The 18,986-nt window shown below is 38.6% G+C and overlaps 1 protein-coding gene across 9 annotated transcripts in view; it reads right to left on the reverse strand.

The window, feature by feature from the left end:
* The window catches only part of CCDC171 (coiled-coil domain containing 171), a 340,332-nt gene that overhangs the window by 238,996 nt on the left and 82,350 nt on the right, over nucleotides 1–18,986 (reverse strand). For 8 of the 9 annotated variants that reach the window (XM_041762317.1, XM_041762318.1, XM_041762315.1 and 5 more), the window contains one exon: nucleotides 11,859–11,997. The exons of the other annotated variant lie outside the window; for it this stretch is intronic. In XM_041762317.1, coding sequence (XP_041618251.1) covers nucleotides 11,859–11,997 — 139 coding nt within the window. The remainder of the gene's footprint in view (nucleotides 1–11,858; nucleotides 11,998–18,986) is intronic. 9 annotated transcript variants of the gene reach the window in all.

Consider the following 18,986-nt stretch of genomic DNA (forward strand, 5'->3'; position numbering starts at 1 on the left):
AGAGCATATAATCAACATCACATACTTTGTCTCACCTTTTCATCCTATCCTCCACCTAAAAACCCATTACATACCCGGTGCATGTGTAGAATACAAGGAGTTTGCTCCACTGAACTGAATTTGATCTGATCAGCATACATGGTCATCACTATCTGCAACTTTCCATCAGTCATATTAATGATAATTAGTATCTCTTACTTCCCCATAAAAGTTTACTATTTCTTTCCCTCCTTGCTTTGCTTGCCTATGCTCCTTCCATGGATGTGAGTATTCTGTTGAGTATTCAATTGCTTATATTATAACACGAAATGCCATTCTCCCTTATGTGGCTTTATAATTAGTTTATTTTTCTATAGTTCTACTCTCCACTCTGAATATATGCCTTGACAGACAAACATCTCTCTCTTTCACTCTCTTTCTCACACACACCATTTTATTTTTTCCCAGGTCAAAGGTGAGACTTGAATATTCAAAACTTAATAATTTACATAAGAATAAATTTCCCAAAAAAATGGAAAAAAAATAAATTTCAAAAAGCTATATAACCACATTATAAATTTAGAAAGCCAGCCACATAATGAACATTTAAACACACAGATACACACATACACATTCAGTGAGTACTATCTAATAGTATTAATATTTAAGGGCCACTAGGAAAGAAAGAAAGTGATTTTCATATTAGCAAAAACAATGTTCATATACAAACACTACTATTCTGAAGGAATCAACTATTTTTTAGTAAAAAATCAATATAGAATATTTATTAGCCAATTAATTTCGGGTACCTTCTGCAAAATCAGAGACATGTCACCCTAAAGCAAACCTAACAGATCATTTGAAGCAAAAATATTATCAAGAAACATTAACTTTACCACAAAGCATAGTAATCAGAGCACTTTCCAAAATCCTATCTAATGCTGGCAATCATTGTATTATATAATCAGTTAAACCCCCAAAGTACAGGGAAAAAACGTGCACTTGACCATTTTCAATCACGAGTTCTTTAGAGAATAAAATATTCTTTGAACAAAACCTCATGAGAACTAGAATTCCCTTTTCAATATATGGTCTCTCCTAGAGCTGTAACTAAATATTACTGAGTGGCAGAGAAACAAATCTCAAGAAATGATGGACTTAAAAAATTTCATTGTAGAAAGCACAAAGCAAATCCTAATAATACCAATTTTAAAATGATAGCTCCCCTGCTTCGGGAGAAGCAAATATAAAAATTCACAGTAATGACTAAAAGACCCAACTGGATATGTTGAGCCTCTGATGGACTTTAATAAGCATAATCACTAAGCAACTTAAATTAGAAAGTCAGTTTTATTTAGTAGTTGATTAAATCATTATTAAACTCATAGATTGTGAAATTAATAGTTCAATTTTAATCAAAACTTTTTAAAGTCAAATTCAATAGTGTATAACACAGAACACAAAACTAATTTTGTTAAATCTTTAGATGTCCTATATTTAAATTCTATTAATTCTATGGCATTAAATATAATAACAATATGCCATTCATTTACTAATCATATTTCTCAAACCCATACAATGAATAGGAAAAATTTCATTAATATAAAAGTAAAGTTAAAGTTGTCTGAGTTTATATTTCTTAAATACCAACAAAGGATTCAACATACTCCAAAATTATGTTGTATATTTGTATTATATCTCCTAAAACAAGAGAGCTATCACTTTCCAAGTGGTTTATTAACACTTCATGTATTCTTACCTAGACAATCTCTGAGACCTCCTCCAACTCTAAAAGCTTAGTTACACACTTAGTTATACTAAGTTATACAACTGTTATTTTTCAATCAAAACTTCCTGAAGTCTTTGCATTATTAATAACACCTTGATCTCACTAGTAAACCTAGAGAGGAAAGTGGCTTTAATTTTTTCTTGCAATGCAACAGAGAAAATAAAGACTAAGACTTGAATAATGACCATGAACATGACCTAGTCTGGAAAACAAGCTGTTACCTCAAAGGGAGAGAAAAATTACCTGTAAGTAATTTATACTTCCCATTTATATTCTAAAAAATATTGAAACTATTATGCTCAAAAAAAACATAAGTGTGAGAAAGACACACAGGTACATGGGATCCTGAGATGTCATTAAAACAAAGCTTGATTTCCAAAAGCAAAGGTAAAAGCCTCCTCTTAAGGTCATTTTTTCTTTAGTCAAACCCATTATGAATTCAAAGCAAAGATAATAATAGCTAGCTTTGAGGACACAAAACTAGAAAAATGCTATTTTTTATGTTTTAAAACTTTTAATTTGACAGATATCTCTTTTGAGAAAAATTTTCTAAAACTTTGCCCTCTCCCCATTCCAAGAGCCACTAATCTACTGGGGAAAGAAAAACAATCAAAGAATATGTACAAGAGGGATCCCTGGGTGGCGCAACGGTTTGGCGCCTGCCTTTGGCCCAGGGCGCGATCCTGGAGACCCGGGATCGAATCCCACTTCAGGCTCCCGGTGCATGGAGCCTGCTTCTTCCTCAGCCTGTGTCTCTGCCTCTCTCTCTCTCTCTCTGTGACTATCATAAATAAAAAAAAAATTAAAAAAAAATTAAAAAAAAAAAGAATATGTACAAGAAAAATATATTTAGAAAAAGTGCTAGATGAATTTTTTATAAAAAAAGAAAAACACTGTACTTAATACATAAAGTAACAGTATTTTCATTAAAAATTTTTCATTAAATAATTCTTAAATTTTATATTATGGTCAGGTAAAGTGCTAGAGAACAACAGCTCCAATCAGAAAACAGAACAAGTTAGAAATCTCATTATAGGGAAGGGGGGGAAGCAAAAGAAACAGGAAGATGGAAGAAAATAAGACAAAGCTATACGTTTAAGAAAGATGAAAAATAGAAAGGAAAAGTATAGTTAGATTGAAGCATATACAATATAGATCACTTAGGTGCAACCTGAATCATTAGCTCTTCAGCAAGGAACTATTATTCACTGATCTGTGACAATGTCAAGTAATCCATCAAGCTTTGCAGAAATAATTAGTCTGCACTCTTCCTCACTGTGATCACAACAGTGCTTCATAGGATGAGGCCCAAACAAGTGAACAAAGATTGCCCATAAGCTGCAACTTGCCTTATTTCAGACCATGTGCCAAGTTGTAAAAGTTGAAAAAGAAAAACCTGTTAGCACCAAGTGAAATTTTTTCATCACCAAGTACCAGTACCCTCCACGGTGAATTAAGCCTGTCTTCTTCATTTGTATCTAGTCACTGGAATGTAGAAAGCTAAATTAGGATAATTCATACAACTGACACTGATGACTGTCTCTCCCGACACATTCTTAGTTGTAACTCTGGCTAACTTTTCAAACTACTGAACACAGAGTCTTTAAGCAAGAAGACCAAATCTGTGACTCAGCTCAATGGCTTTGACATGTGTTTCCCCACCACTGATTCATCTCCTGAGCCAGGAGTCAAGAAGTAGGATAGCCTAGGAAATTGAGGGTTAGTACACAAGAGTGAACAGGCAATAGAGGTATGCTACACAGAGAGCTCTAAACTTCCTAAAAATTTCACATTCAAAGAACTCAAACAACAAATTTAACCCAACAGCGAAGAATAGTATCAGTCCCTGAATCAGAACACAATGAATATCTTGGGTTAAATGAAGACCAAATATAACATTAGATCATTTGGGGGGGCGGGGCAAGCTGGCGGAGGAGTGGGGTCCTCAACCCACCCAGCCCCAACTTACCTAGATAACTTTCAAATCATCTTGAAAACCTACAAATTCGACTGAGATTTAAAGAGAGGACAGCTGGAATGCTACAGAGAGAAGACTCTGTGCTTCTAACAAGGTAGGAATGTAGAAAAAATAAAATAAAAAATCAAGTAGGGGAGGGGCCCCGCAGGAGCCGGGCGAAGGCCTGGCAGCGAGAGCCTCTGGGACAGAAGAGCCCAGCCCCGGAGAAGCAAGAACTTTAAAAATCCACACCAGATTGTTCCCGGACTGAAAGGCACTCAGCAGGGAGCCCGGGCAGAACCGCAGGAGGGGCCGTGGGGCCTCCAGCCTCCCGGGGTCACTGACAGAGGACGTGCGCCAGGGGGAGGGCGCCCCACACCCCGCGGGCCGAGCGCGGTAAAGGGCTGGAGCGCCCGGCGGGGCCTCGGGGAGCAGCCGGTCGGTCAGGCGGGGGCTAGGGGCGGAGGGGGCTGCGCCCTGCTGCCTTCGGAAGCCGCAGCCCTGGGAGCACGATTCCAGCAGTGCAGGCCCCAGAGCCCAGGGCACAGGGGACACAGCCCAGGATCCTGCACTCCCCCTGGGACAGGGAGGCGGCGAGGGCCCAGGACAGCGAGGATGCTCCTGCCACCAGTGGGCGCCCCCGATCTGTGCAGGTCAGCGCCCCCCACCCCAGGAGTATCCAGGCCAGTGCAGACTGGGAGACTATGGTAGTTACTGCGGGGAGCTGACTCCAGAGCTGGAAAGCTGGCCGCCACCAGTGGGGTTGTTCCTCCTAGTGTCACCCTGTGCCTGGGAGGGTGGGGCCGCCAGGCAACAAGGGCCTCACAGGAAAAACAGCTCCCACTGAGCCTTGCACCTGGCAGGGGGTGGGGCAGCTCCCCCACGTGCAAACACCTGAGAATCAGCAGAGCAGGCCCCACCCCCAGAAGACCAGCTGGAAGGACAGGGGAAGAGAAAGTTCTTGACCAGCAGTGCTGGAAAGCTCCAGGGGAAGTCGAGGGATTTACAGTACATAAAACCAGAGGATACCCCTCCTTTTTATTTTCTTTTTCTTTTTTTTTTTTCCTTTCTTTTTCTAGTACAACTCATTTTTAGCCACTCTGCACTGAGCAAAATGAATAGAAAGAACTCACCACAAAAGAATCAGAAACAGTACTCTCTGCCACAGAGTTACAGAATTTTGGTTACAATTTGATGTCAGAAAGCCAATTCAGAAGCACAATTATAAAGCTACTGGTGGCTCTGGAAAAAAGCATAAAGGATTCAAGAGACTTGGTGACTGCAGAATTTAGATCTAATCAGGCTGAAATCAAAAATCAATTAAATGAGATGCAATACAAACTGGAGGTCCTAACAACAAGAGTTAATGAGGTAGAAGAAAGAGTGAGTGACATAGAAGACAAGTTGATGGCAAGGAAGGAAGCTGAGGAAAAAAAGAGAAAAGCAATTAAAATGCCATGAGGAAAGGTTAAGGGAAATAAATGACAGCCTCAGAAGGAAAAATCTACATTTATTGGGGTTCCAGAGGGCGCCGAGAGGGACAGAGGACCAGAAAGCATATTTGAACAAATCATAGCTGAGAACTTCCCTAATTTGGGGAGGGAAACAGGCATTCAGATCCAGGAGATAGAGAGGTCCCCCACACACAAAATTAAAAATTAAAAAAAACATTTAACACCTCGACATTTAATAGTGAAACTTACAAATCCCAAAGATAAAGAGAAAATCCTTAAAGCAGCAAGAGACAAGAGATCCCTAACTTATATGGGGAGAAATATTAGATTAATAGCAGACCTCTCCACAGACACCTGGCAGGCCAGAAAGGGCTGGCAGGATATATTCAGGGTCCTAAATGAGAAGAACATGCAGCCAAGAATACCTTATCCAGCAAGGCTCTCATTCAGAATAGAAGGAGAGATAAAGAGCTTCCAAGATAGGCAGAAACTGAAAGAATATGTGACCACCAAACCAGCTCTACAAGAAATATTAAGAGGGACTCTGTAAAAGAAAGAAGAAGTCCAAAGAAACAAACCACAAAAACAGGGACTGAATAGGTATTATGATGACACTAAATTCATATCTTTCAATAGTAACTCTGAACATGAATGGGCTTAATGAGCCCATCAAAAGACGCAGGGTTTTAGACTGGATAAAAAAAGCAAGACCCATCTATTTGCTGTCTACAAGAGACTCATTTTAGACCTAAGGACACCTACATCCTGAAAATGAAAGGCTGGAGAACCATTTACCAATCAAATGGTCCTCAAAGGAAAGCAGGGGTAGCAATCCTTATATCAGATAAATTAAAGTTTATCCCAAAGACTGCAGTAAGACATGAAGAGGGACACTATATCACACTTAAAGGATCTATCCAACAAAAGGACCTAACAATCATGAATATTTATGCCCCTAATGTGGGAGCTGCCAAGCATATCAATCAATTAATAAGCAAACTGGGGGATCCCTGGGTGGCTCAGCGGTTTAGCGCCTGCCTTTGGCCCAGGGCGCGATCCTGGAGTCCCGGAATCAAGTCCCGTGTCGGGCTCCTGGCATGGAGCCTGCTTCTCCCTCTGCCTGTATCTCTGCCTCTCTCTCTTTCTCTATGTCTATCATGAATAAATAAATAAATAAATCCTTTAAAAACATTAATGAACAAAAGTAAAGACATACTTAGACAATAATACACTAATACTGGGAGATTTCAACATGGCATTTTCTGCACCTGACAGATTCTCTAAGCACAACATCTCCAAAGAAACAAGAGCTTTATTTTTTTTAATTTTTTATTTATTTGTTTATTTTAATTTATGATAGTCACACACAGAGAGAGAGAGAGGCAGAGACATAGGCAGAGGGAGAAGCAGGCTCCAAGCACCGGGAGCCCGACGTGGGATTTGATCCTGGGTCTCCAGGATCGCGCCCTGGGCCAAAGGCAGGCACCGAACCGCTGCGCCACCCAGGGATCCCGAAACAAGAGCTTTAAATGATACATTGGACCAGATGGATTTCACAGATATTTACAGAACTTTACATCTGAATGCAACTGAATACACATTCTTCTCAAGTGTACATGGAACTTTCTCCAGAATAGACCACATACTGGGTCACAAATCAGGTCTCAACCGATACCAAAAGACTGGGATTGTCCGCTGCTATTTTCAGACCATAATGCTTTGAAACCTGAACTCAATCACAAGAAGAAATTTGGAAGAAACTCAAACACATGAAGGTTAAAGACATCCTGCTAAAAGATGAAAGGGTCAACCAGGAAGTTACAGAAGAATTAAAAAGATTCATGGAAACTAATGAGAATGAGGATACAACCATTCAAAATCTTTGGGATACAGCAAAAGCAGTCCTGAGATGGAAATACATCGCAATACAAGCATCCCTCAAAAAATTGGAAAAACTCAAATACACAAGCTAACCTTGCACCCAAAGGAACTGGAGAAAGAACAGCAAATAAAATCTACACCAAGCAGAAGAGAGTTAATAAAGATTCGAGCAGAACTCAATGAAATAGAAACCAGAAGAACTGTAGAACAGATCAACAAAACCAGGAGTTGGTTCTTTGAAAGAATTAATAAGATAGATAAACCATTAGCCAGCCTTATTAAAAAGAAAAAAGACTCAAATTAATAAAAAAGGAGATACCACAAGCAATAACAAGGAAATACAAATAATTTAAAAAACATATTATGAGCAGCTACATGCCAATAAATTAGGCAATCTAGAAGAAATGGACGCATTTCTGGAAAACCACAAACTACCAAAACTGGAACAGAAAGAAACAGAAAACCTGAACAGGCCAATAACCAGGGAGGAAATTGAAGCAGTCATCAAAAACCTCCCAAGACACAAAAGTCCAGGACCAGATGGCTTCCTAGGGGAATTCTATCAAACGTCTAAAGAAGAAACAATACCTATTCTACTAAAGTTGTTCTAAAAGACAGAAAGGGATGGAATACTTCCAAACTCATTCTACGAGGCCAGCATCACCTTAATTCCAAAACCAGACAAAGACCCCACCAAAAAGAAGAATTACAGACCAATATCGCTGATGAACACAGATACAAAAATTCTCAACAAGATACTTGCCAATAGGATCCAACAGTACATTAAGAAGAAAGACTATTCACCATGAACAAGTGGTATTTATCCCCATGATGCAAGGCTGGTTCAACATTCGTAAAGGAATCAACGTAATAGATCATAACAAGAGAAAAAACAAGAACCATATGATCCTCTCAATAGATGCAGAGAAAGCATTTGACAAAATACAGCATCCATTCCTGATCAAAACTCTTCAGAGTATAGGGATAAAGGGAACATTCCTCAGGATCTTAAAAGCCATCTATGAAAAACCCACAGCAAATATCATTCTCAATGGGGAAACACTGGGAGCCTTTCCCCTAGGATCAGGAACATGACAGGGATGTCCACTCTCACCACTGCTATTCAACATAGTACTGGAAGTCCTAGCCTCAGCAATCAGGCAACAAAAAGAAATAAAAGGCATTCAAATTGGCAAAGAAGAAGTCAAACTCTCCCTCTTTGCAGATGACATGATACTGTACATAGAAAACCCAAAAGACTCTACCCCAAGATTGCTAGAACTTATACAGCAATTCGGCAGTGTGGCAGGATACAAAATCAATGCCCAGAAATCAGTGGCATTTCAATAACTAACAATGAAACTGAAGAAAGAAAAATTATGGAGGCAATCCCACTTATAATTGCATCCAAAAGCATAAGATACCTAGGAATAAACCTAACCAAAGAGGTAAAGGATCTATACCCTAAAAACTACAGAACACTTCGAAAGAAATTGAGGTAGACTCAAAGAGATGGAAAAATATTCCATGCTTGTGGATTGGAAGAATTAATATTGTGAAAATGTCAATGCTACCAAGGGCAATTTACGCATTTAATGCAATCCCTATCAAAATACCATGGACTTTCTTCAGAGAGTTGAAATAAATCATTTTAAGATTTGTGTGGAATCAGAAAAGACCCTGAATAGCCAGGGGAATGTTGAAAAAGACAACCAGAGCTGGGGGCATCACAATGCCAGATTTCAGGTTGTACTACAATGCTGTGATCATCAAGGCAGTGTGGTACTGGCACAAAAACAGACACATAGTTCGATGAAACAGAATAGAGAATCCACAAATGGGCCCTCAACTCTATGGTCAACTAATATTCGACAAAGCAGCAAAAACTATCCACTGGAAAAAGGACAGCCTCTTCAATAAATGGTGCTGGGAAAATTGGACAGCCACGTGCAAAAGAATGAAACTAGACCATTCTCTTACACCAGACACAAAGATAAACTCAAAATGGATGAAAGATCTAAATGTGAGACAAGAATCCATCAAAATCCTAGAGGAGAACACAGGCAACACCCTTTTTGAACTTGGCCACAGCAACTTCTTGCAGATACATCTATGAAGGCAAGGGAAACAAAAGCAAAAATGAACTACTGGGACTTAATCAAGATAAAAAGCTTCTGCACAGCAAAAGAAACAGTAAACAAAATTAAAAGACAACCTAGAAAGTGGGAGAAGACATTTGCAAATGACATATCAGATAAAGGGCTAGTATCCAAGATCTATAAAGAACTTATTAAACTCAACAGAAAAGAAACAAACCATGAAATGGGCAAAAGACATGAACAGATATTTCACCAAGGAAACATAGACATGGCCAACGAGCACATGAGAAAATGCTCCACATTACTTGCCATCAGAGAAATACAAATCAAAACCACAATGAGATACCACCTCACACCAGTGAGAATGGGGAAAATTAACAAGACAAGAAACCACAAATGTTGGAGAGGATGTGAAGAAAGGGGAACCCCCTTGCACTGTTGGTGGGAATGTGAACTGGTACAGCCACTCTGGAAAACTGTGTGGAGGTTCCTCAGAGTTAAAAATAGAGCTACCCTACAACCCAGCAATTGCCCTGCTGGGGATTTACCCCAAAGATACAGATGCAGTGAAATAGCAGGACACCTGCCCCCCAATGTTTATAGCAGCAATGTCCACAATAGCCAAACTGTGGAAGGAACCTTGGTGTCCATCGAAAGATGAATGGATAAAGAAGATGTGGTCTATGTATACAATGGAATATTACTCAGCCTTAGAAACGACAAATACCCACCATTTGCTTCAACGTGGATGGAACTGGAGGGTATTATGCTGAGTGAAGCAAGTCAATTGGAGAAGGACAAACATTATATGGTCTCATTCACTTGGGGAATATAAAAAGTAGTGAAAGGGAATAAAGGGGAAAGGAGAGAAAATGAGTGGGAAATATCAGTGAGGGTGACGGAACATGAGAGACACCTAAGTCTGGGAAATGAACAAGGGGTGGTGGAAAGGGAGGTGGGTGGGGGGTTGGGGTGACTGGGTGATGGGCACTGAGGGGGGCACTTGACGGGGTCTTATGCTATATGTTGACAAATTGAACTCCAATAAAAAATAAATAAATAAAGTATGCATATACATAAAGAAAAATATTGATCATTTGAAAGTGATAGAGTTTAAATTTTATCCATCGCTACCTTTCTATCTGGGCAGCGCTAATTTGGCCACCACTTCTTAATATAACCCAGAGTCTCCATATCTTTTGACAAGGAGAAAAATATTTATTTTCTTCAATAACTGATATCACTAAGAATTAAAAGTGAAGTAGCTAAGTCTGCAGAAGGTATTCCTGTGGGGAACAAGAAAAAGACACAGGGTGCTACTCTAGATTTTATGCCCTCCCTTTTGGGGTTCCCAGCAAACTACTGAACAGCAGTGTGCTGCATCAACCAAATACATATATAGTAGTGGAATATATTATATTGGAATATATAGTGGAATATATATGGAGTGGAATCTTCATATGTAAAATGAATTATGTTAAATCCAATGCATTCACAATCTCTTAGCAGAGATAATACATATCAGATTTGGTGAGTATTATGCTAAACTGTGGTGAAGATGGTAAACTAAGTACGAAAGAAACACAAAGCTGGGGGGTGCTTGGATCGCTCAGGCAGTTAAGCATCTGCCTTTGGCTCAGGTCATGATCTCAAGATCCTGGGATTGAGCCCCACATCAGGCTCCCTGCTCAGCGGGGAGTCTCCTTCTCCCTCTCCCTCTGCCCCTTCTCCCAACTTGTGTGGTCTCTCTCCTCTCAAACAAATATTTTTTAAAATTTAAAAAAAGGAAACACAAAGTTGGGAAAAGGCAAAATTCTGACTAGAAGGATGGGACAGTGGGGAAAGAGGGAATCATGGAAGGCTGCACAGATTGCAAGATATCAGAGCAGGGCATTACAGGATACACAGGGGTTTACTAATGGAACAAAAGACGCAGTTCAGTTAATGTGAGTCAAAAAAACGAAGAGCTTGAACAAAAGCAAGAAGATATGAAAATATACAATGTGTTTAGGAAGGCAAGAATAATACACTAAGGGCTGAAGCAAGATAGAGGGCAGTGGACACAGAAGAAGCTCAAAGAGTTAACACGGAGCCATAAAGAAAGGGGCTTTAGATTATATGACAAGAAGCTGAACTTCATTCTCCTTGTTTTCACAAGGAGACATTGATGGTTTTTTAATAAAGTGAGGATGACAAGATCAGATCAATAACTCAGGAAGACAAATGTGGTGATGGTGTGAAAGATGGATTATTGGGGAATGGAAACAAAATGATCAGGTACAAAATGACTACAAAAGGGAATCTTTGAAATCATTAGATCTATTGATTATAAACCCTGATCCCCCTCTCACCTAAGTAACAATGCACCAGGGGGGTAGGGGAAGGAGGGGGGAGGGGGGAAGGGGGGAAGGGAGGAAGGGCGGAAGGAAGGAAGGAAGGCCCCTGAATAAATTCTAAAATAATCTATAATTCTGTTTTCCCAATTTTTCCCAATGAGTTTTCCCAATTTTTCTAGAGAGAGGTTTTATCACATACATCTTTTCTTGTAATCAGCATCTCTGATTTTGAAATTTTATATCAATGGCACTAAAATTACTTTCATGCTATTATCTCATGGCATGTAGTGGGGGGGGGGGAACCTGTTAAACATCGAATTTGACCCAATAAAGTAATTGCCATAGGGTTTTTTTTATCCTTACCATTACAAGTTCTTCCTGTAATTCACTGCAACTTTTTTCATTATACTGGAGTCTCTTTGAAAGGTCTATAATTACTTTCTTCTGTTCCTCGATCTCTTCATTTAGTTTCTTGTTTTTGGAGAAATACTCTCTTTCTAATCTGAAAAGTTAAAGCATCAGAGTAGATTTTTCAAATATGGTTTTATCAAGTCCTATTATACAGCTTTAACATAACTGGCAGGTGTATTATCTATCATGTTTTTGTGGCTTTTAAATGCCACCTCTCATTTTTTCAAACAAAAAGAATTACATATTCTTTAATGAAAGACTCTGCTCCTTTCATTAGCAGATATTTTACTATGCCCAAGGTTATAAACAAAATCGATTTGGTAGTGTTGATTTGGTCTCACCATTATTTCTGATGAGCTGTGGTGGGTGGACCCACCCACCACAGTTCAATTAACTCAGAAATTGCCTCAAGACAGAAAACAGTTCTATCAAACAATTTTCAAATTAAAGTATAATATCAGAAATGGAACAAATGTTTTATTCCTCAATGTCCACGCAAGTGGAACTAATGTGATAGAAAATGGAAAATCCAAAAAAAATCATCAAAAATCATTCATGTTCACTGTGAAAACACATAAAATTCTTTTTTTTTCAAGTTTTTATTTAATTTCCAATTAATTAACATACAGTGTAATATTAGTTTCAGGTATAGAATTTAGCAATTCATCACTTAAATACAACCCCCAGTGCTCATCACAAGGGCTCTCTTTAATTCCCATCACCCATTTAGCCTATGCCCCCCCTCCAGTAACCCTCACTTTGCTCTCTAAATGTTGAGTCTTTTATGATTTGCCTCCCTTTTTCCCCCATGTTCATCTTTTTGTTTCTTAAATTCCACATATGAGTGAAATCATATGGTTTTTGTCTTTCTCTGACTTATTTGGTTTAGCATAATAATCTCTAGTTCCATCCACATCATTGCGAATGTCAAGATTTCATTCTTTTTGATAGCTGAGTAATATTCCAGTGTGTGTGTGTGTACCCCACCTCTTCTTAATCTATTTATCAGTCAATGGTCATTTGGACTCTTTCTGTAATTTGGCTATTGTTGGTAATGCTGCTATAAACATCAGGTTGCACTGCACACTTTCGAATTTATATTTTTGTATCCTTGGGTAAATACCAATAGTGCAATTACTGGATGGTGAGACAGTCTATTTTTTACTTTCTAAAGAACTCCATACTGTTCTCCAGAGTGGCTCCAGAATTTGTATTACCACCAACAGTCTAAGAGAGTTTCCCCTTTCTCTGAATCCTCGCCAACATCTGTTGTTTCCTGTGCTATTCATTTTAGCGACTCTGATAGGTGTGAGATGATATCCCATTGGAATTTTGATTTGTATTTCCCTGGTGATGAGTGATGTTGAGCATCTTTTCATGTGCCTATTGGCCATCTGAATACATGTTGTATTCATTTCTACTGCCCATTTTTTAACTGGATTGTTTTTTGGGTGATGAATTTTATGTTCTTTATAGATTTTGGATACTAACTCTTTATCAGATATGTCATTTCAAGTATCTTCTCCCATTCCAAAAGTTGCCTTTTAGCTTTGTTGATTGTTTCCTTCACTATACAGAAGCTTTTTATCTCAACAAAATCCCAATAGTTTATTTTTGCTTTTGTTTCCCTGGCTTTAGGAGACATAACTAGTAAGAAGTTGCTATAGATTGGGGCACCTGTGGGGCACCTGTGTGGCGCCCCAGTCAGTTGTTTGAGCATCTGACTCTTGGTTCCAGCTCAGGTCATGATCTCAGGGCATGGGAAAGCAAGCACCTCATTGGGCTCCGTGCTCAGTGCAGAGTCCGCTTGAGATTCTCTCTCCCTCTCCCTTTGCCTCTCCCATTCATGCTCTCTTTCTCTCTCTCTCTAAAGTAAATAAATCTTTTTAAAAAACAGAAGTTGTTACATATTGCATATGTCTTCCTCTAGGATTTTGACGGTTTCCTGTCTCACATTTAAATCTTTCATCCATTTTGAATTTATTTTTTTGCATGGTGTAAGAAAGTGGTCCAGTTTCATTCTTTTGCATGTAGCTGTCTAGTTTTCCCAACACCATTTGTTGAAGAGACTATCTTTCTTCCATTGGATATTCTTTCCTGCTTTGGTCAAGATTAGTTGACCATAGAGTTGTGGGTCCATTCCTGGGTTTTCTATTCTTTTCCATTGATCTCTGTGTCTGTTTTTGTGTCAGTACCATACTGACTTGATCCCTACAGCTTTGTCATATAACTTTCAAGTTCAGAATTGGGAAGCTTCCAGTTCTGCTTTTATTTTTCAAGATTTCTTAGGGTCTTTTTCTTTTGTGATTCCATACAAATTTTACGATTGTTTTTCTACCTCTGTGAAAGATGCTGGGGGTATTTTGATAGGGATTGCATTAAATGTATAGATTGATTTGGGTAGGATAGACATTTTAACAATATTTGTTCTTTCAATCCATTCCCCAGAATGTTTTTCCATTTCTCTGTGTCATCTTTGATTTCCGTCATAAGTGTTTTATAGTTTTCAGAGTTTGTTAGGTTTATTCCTAAGTATCTTATGGCTTTTGGTGTAATTGTATACAGGATCCATTTTTCAATTTTTCTTTATGCTGCTTCATTATTGGTGTATAGAAATGCAAAGGATTTCTGTACATTGATTTTGTATCCTAAGACTTCACTGAATTCATGTATCAGTTCTAGCAATTTTTTGGTGGAATTTTCTACATAGAGCATCATGTCATCTGCAAACAGTGAATGTTTGCCTTTCTTCCTTGCCAATTTGGATGCCTTTTATTTCTTTTTGTTGTCTGATGGTTAAAGCTAGGACTTCCAGTACTACATTAAATAACAGTGATGAGAATGTAAAACCCTATCTTGTTCCTGACCATACAGGAAAAGCTCTCAGTTATTCACCACTGAGGATAATATTAACTGTGGGTTTTTCATATATGGTCTTTATTATGTTGAGGTATATTCCCTCTATCCCTACTTTGTTGAGGGCTTCTATCAAGAATGATGTTGTCCTTTGTTAAATACTTTCTCTGCATCTATTGAGAGGATCATACAATTCTTATGCTTTCTTTTATTAATGTGGTGTATCGTGTTGATTGATTTGCAAATATTGAACCACCCTTACAACCCAGGAATAAATCCCACTTGATCGTGGTAAGTGATTCATTCATGTACTGTTAGATTCAATTTGCTAGTATTTTGTTGAGAATTTTTACATCCATGTTCATCAGGGATATTGGCTTGTAGTTCTCTTTTTTTAGTGGTGTCTCTAGTTTTGGAATCAAGGTAATGCTGACTTCATAGAATGAGTTTGGAAGTTTTTCTTTGGAGTTTTTGGAATAGTTTGAGAAGAATAGGTATTAAGCCTTCTTTGATATTTGGCAGAATTCCCCTGTGAAGCCATCTGGCCCTGGACTTTTGTTTGTTGAAAGATTTTTTTATTACTGGTTCAATTTCTCTGCTGGTTATCATTCTGTTCAATTTTTCTATTCCCTCCAGTTTCAATCTTGGTAGTTTATATGTTTCTAGAAATTTAACCATTTCTTCCAAATTGTCCAACCTGTTGACATAATTTTTCATAATATTCTCTTATAACTGTATTTCTGTGGTGTTAGTTGTTCTTTCTCCTCTCATTTGTGATTTTATTTATTTGGGTCCTTTCTCTTTTCTTTTGGATAAGTCTGGCTAGGGGTTTATCAATTTTATTAATTTTTTCAAAGAACAAGATCCTGGTTTCATTGATATGTTCTACTGGGGTTTGTTTACTTCTGTACCATTTATTTCTGCCTTCATCCTTATTATTTCCCTTATTCTGCTGGCCTTAGGCTTCATTTGTTGTTCTTTTTCAAGCTCCTTTAAGTGTAAGGTTAGGTTGCTTACTTGAGATTCTTCCTACTTCCTGAGGTAGGCCTGTATTGCTATATTCTTCCCTCTTAAGACCACTTTTGCTGCATCCCACAGGCTTTGGACCATTGTGTTTTCGTTTTCATTTGCTTCCATGTATTTTTATTTCTTCTTTAGTTTCCTGGTTGATTCATTCATTCTTTAGTAGGATATTCTTTAACCTCCATATATTTTTGGTCTTTCCAGATTTTTTTCTTGTGGATCACCTAAAGTTCCATAGCACTGTGGTAGGTAAATATACATGGTATGATCTCAATCCCTTTGTACCTACTGAGGCATGATTTGTGGCCCAGTATGTGATCTATTCTGGAGAATGTTCCATGTGCACTTGAAAAGAATGTGTACTCTGCTGCTTGAGGTTGATATGTTCTGAATATATCTGTTAAGTCCATCTGGTCCAGTATGTCATTCAAAGCCATTGTAACCTTGCTGATTTTCTATTTAGATGATCTGTCCATTGATGTGAGTAGGGCGTTTAGTATCCTACTATTATTGTATTATTATCAATGGGTTCCTTTATGTTTGTTATTGTTTTATATATTTGGGTGCTCCAAATATATATATATAACATAAATATTTACAATTGTTAGATCTTCTTGTTGGATGGACCCCTTAATTATGATGTAATGCCCTTTTTCATCTTTTGTTACAGCCTTTGGTTTAAAGTCTAGTTTGTCCAGGGACACTTGGATGGCATAAGTGGTTGAATGTATGACTCATGGTTTCAGCTCAGGTCTTGGTTTCAACTCAGGTCATGATCTCAGGGTCTTGGGATCAAGCACCACATCAGACTTTGAGGTCAGCATGGAGTCTGCTTGAGATTTTCTCTCCCTCTCCCTCTCCCTCTGCCCCTCCCACTCATGCTCTCATTCTAAAATAAATAAATTCTTTAAATGTTTAATTAAAGTAAATAAATAAAATCTAGTTTGTCTGATAGAAGTATGGCTACTCTGGCCTTCTTTTGATGAGCTTTTGCATGGTAAATATTTCTTGATCCTCTCACTTCCAATCTGCAGGTGTCTTTAGGTCTAAAATGAGTCTCTTGGGGCACCTGGCCGACTCAATTGGTAGAGCCTGCAACTCTTGATCTCAGAGCTATAAGCCCAAGTCCTATGTTAGTGTAAAAATTACCTAAAAATAAAATATTTTTAAAATTAAAAAAATAAAATATAAAATGAGTCTCTTGTAAGCAACATATAGATGGGTCATAGGTTTTGTTCTGCTTTGGTTTTTTTTTTTTTTTCACTTTTTTCATTCTATGTCTTTTGATTAGAGCACTTAGTCCACTTACATTCAGAGTAATTATTAATAGATATGAATTTAGTGCCATTTTATTACTTGTTTTGTCATAATTTCTGGAAATTTTCTCTGTTTCTTTCTAGTCTTTGCTGATTTTGGTCTTTCTTTCCCACTCAGAGTCCCCTTTAATATTTCTTTCAGGGCTGGTTCAGTAGTCATGAATTCTTTAGTTTTTGTTTGTCTGGGAAACTCTTTATATTTCCTTCTATTCTGAATGGTAGCCTTGCTGGAGAGAGTATTCTTGACTGCAGATTTTTCCCATTCAGCATGTTGAATATATCATGCCACCTTCTTCTGCCCTGCCAAATTTCTGTGGAAAGATCTGCTGCTAACTTTATTGGTCTTCCCTTGTATGTTAGGGGCTTTTGTCTTGATGCTCTTAGGATTTTTTCTTTATCTCTATATTTTGCATGTTTAACTACACTACGTCTTGGTGTTGGCCTACTTTTGTTGATTTTGATGGGAGTTCTTGGTGCTTCCTGGATTTGGATATCAGTTTCCTTCCCCATATTAGGGTAGTTTTCAGCCACAATTCCCTTAAACAAACCTTCTGCTCCCTTTTCTCTCTTTTTCTAGGACTTCTATGATATGAATATCATTACACTTCATGGAGTCACTGAATTCCCTAAGTCTACTTTCATGATCCAAGATTTTTCTTTCCCTCTTTTGTTCAGTTTCATTATTTTCCATAATTCTATATTCTGTATCACTTATTCCTTCCTCTGTTTCTTCCATCCTTGAGGTCATTACATCCAGTTGGCTTTGAATCTTGGTTTTGCATTTGTTATTCCAGCCTGATTTGTCTTTAACTCCTCTTTTATCTCTGCAATAAGGGTCTCCATGAAGCCTTCTATGATTTTCTCAAGCCCAGCTACTATCCTTAGGATTATTTCTTCAAATTCAGGATCAGGCATATTACTTATATCTGTTTCAATTAGATCCCTGGCCGTGACCTTATCTTGTTCCTTCTTTGGGATGAATTCTTCTGCCTTGGTATTTTGTTTAGGTCACTGTCTTCTATGTGCTAGGAAAGCCTGTTATATTTCCTACTCCTGACAATAATGGCTTTATTAAGAAGAGATCATATAACGCCAATGGCGTGACACTTCAGGAAGTGTCTCTGGTGTGTGTTGCATGCACTCTGCTGCTGTATTTTGGCTGGTCTATCCCACAGGTCAGTGGTATGCAGAGTTTCTCCTTGCCTGTAGTGGGAAGTGTTTGGACCCTGGCCAGAGTATGGCTGAGTTTTAACTAGCCATATCTGGTCTGCTTGTTAAAAGACTTGATGCTACTTCCACTAGAACTGAAGCTTTGCAGAACTCTATGGTCAGTAGACATGGTGCATGCAAGAGTTTGTGCTGGTCTTCTGGGGGAGAAGCCCACTGAACTGTTTCTTTGGCACACTACTGTTTCTTTGGCACACTTGCTGAGAAAAGCAGTACCAGTGGAGTGCAGGAGGGCAGGGCTTAGTGTAAGCAGATGAGACAGCCAGTGTTGGTGCTGTGCTGTTTACTGAGTTAGTTTATGCTGAGGGGTCAAGGAGGGAAATGGTGCCACCAGCATCTTTGTCCCTGGAGGGGAGAATTCCTGCTTGCTGCTGTCTGGGAAGCCCTTCCAGAAAACTGAACAATTTCCCCTCATGAGTTCCAGGTGTTCTTTAGATCACTGCCTTCACAATGTCTGTGTCTAGGTTGCTTGCCCACCCAGAGCATTGCAGTATATTATGGGCTCTATCATTGCCAGGCTAGTTGAGTTTTAAAATTCCAAACTTTAAGGACCTGGTATAGAAGAAACTTGCACTGGTCTTCTGGGGGAGGGTCTTGCTGTAATGAGACTGATGCAGGTTTGATCCAGAAGAGCAGTCACACCAGAGCAGAGAACACA

Source organism: Vulpes lagopus, chromosome 7, assembly GCF_018345385.1.
Source record: "Vulpes lagopus strain Blue_001 chromosome 7, ASM1834538v1, whole genome shotgun sequence".
Lineage (NCBI taxonomy): Eukaryota > Metazoa > Chordata > Mammalia > Carnivora > Canidae > Vulpes > Vulpes lagopus.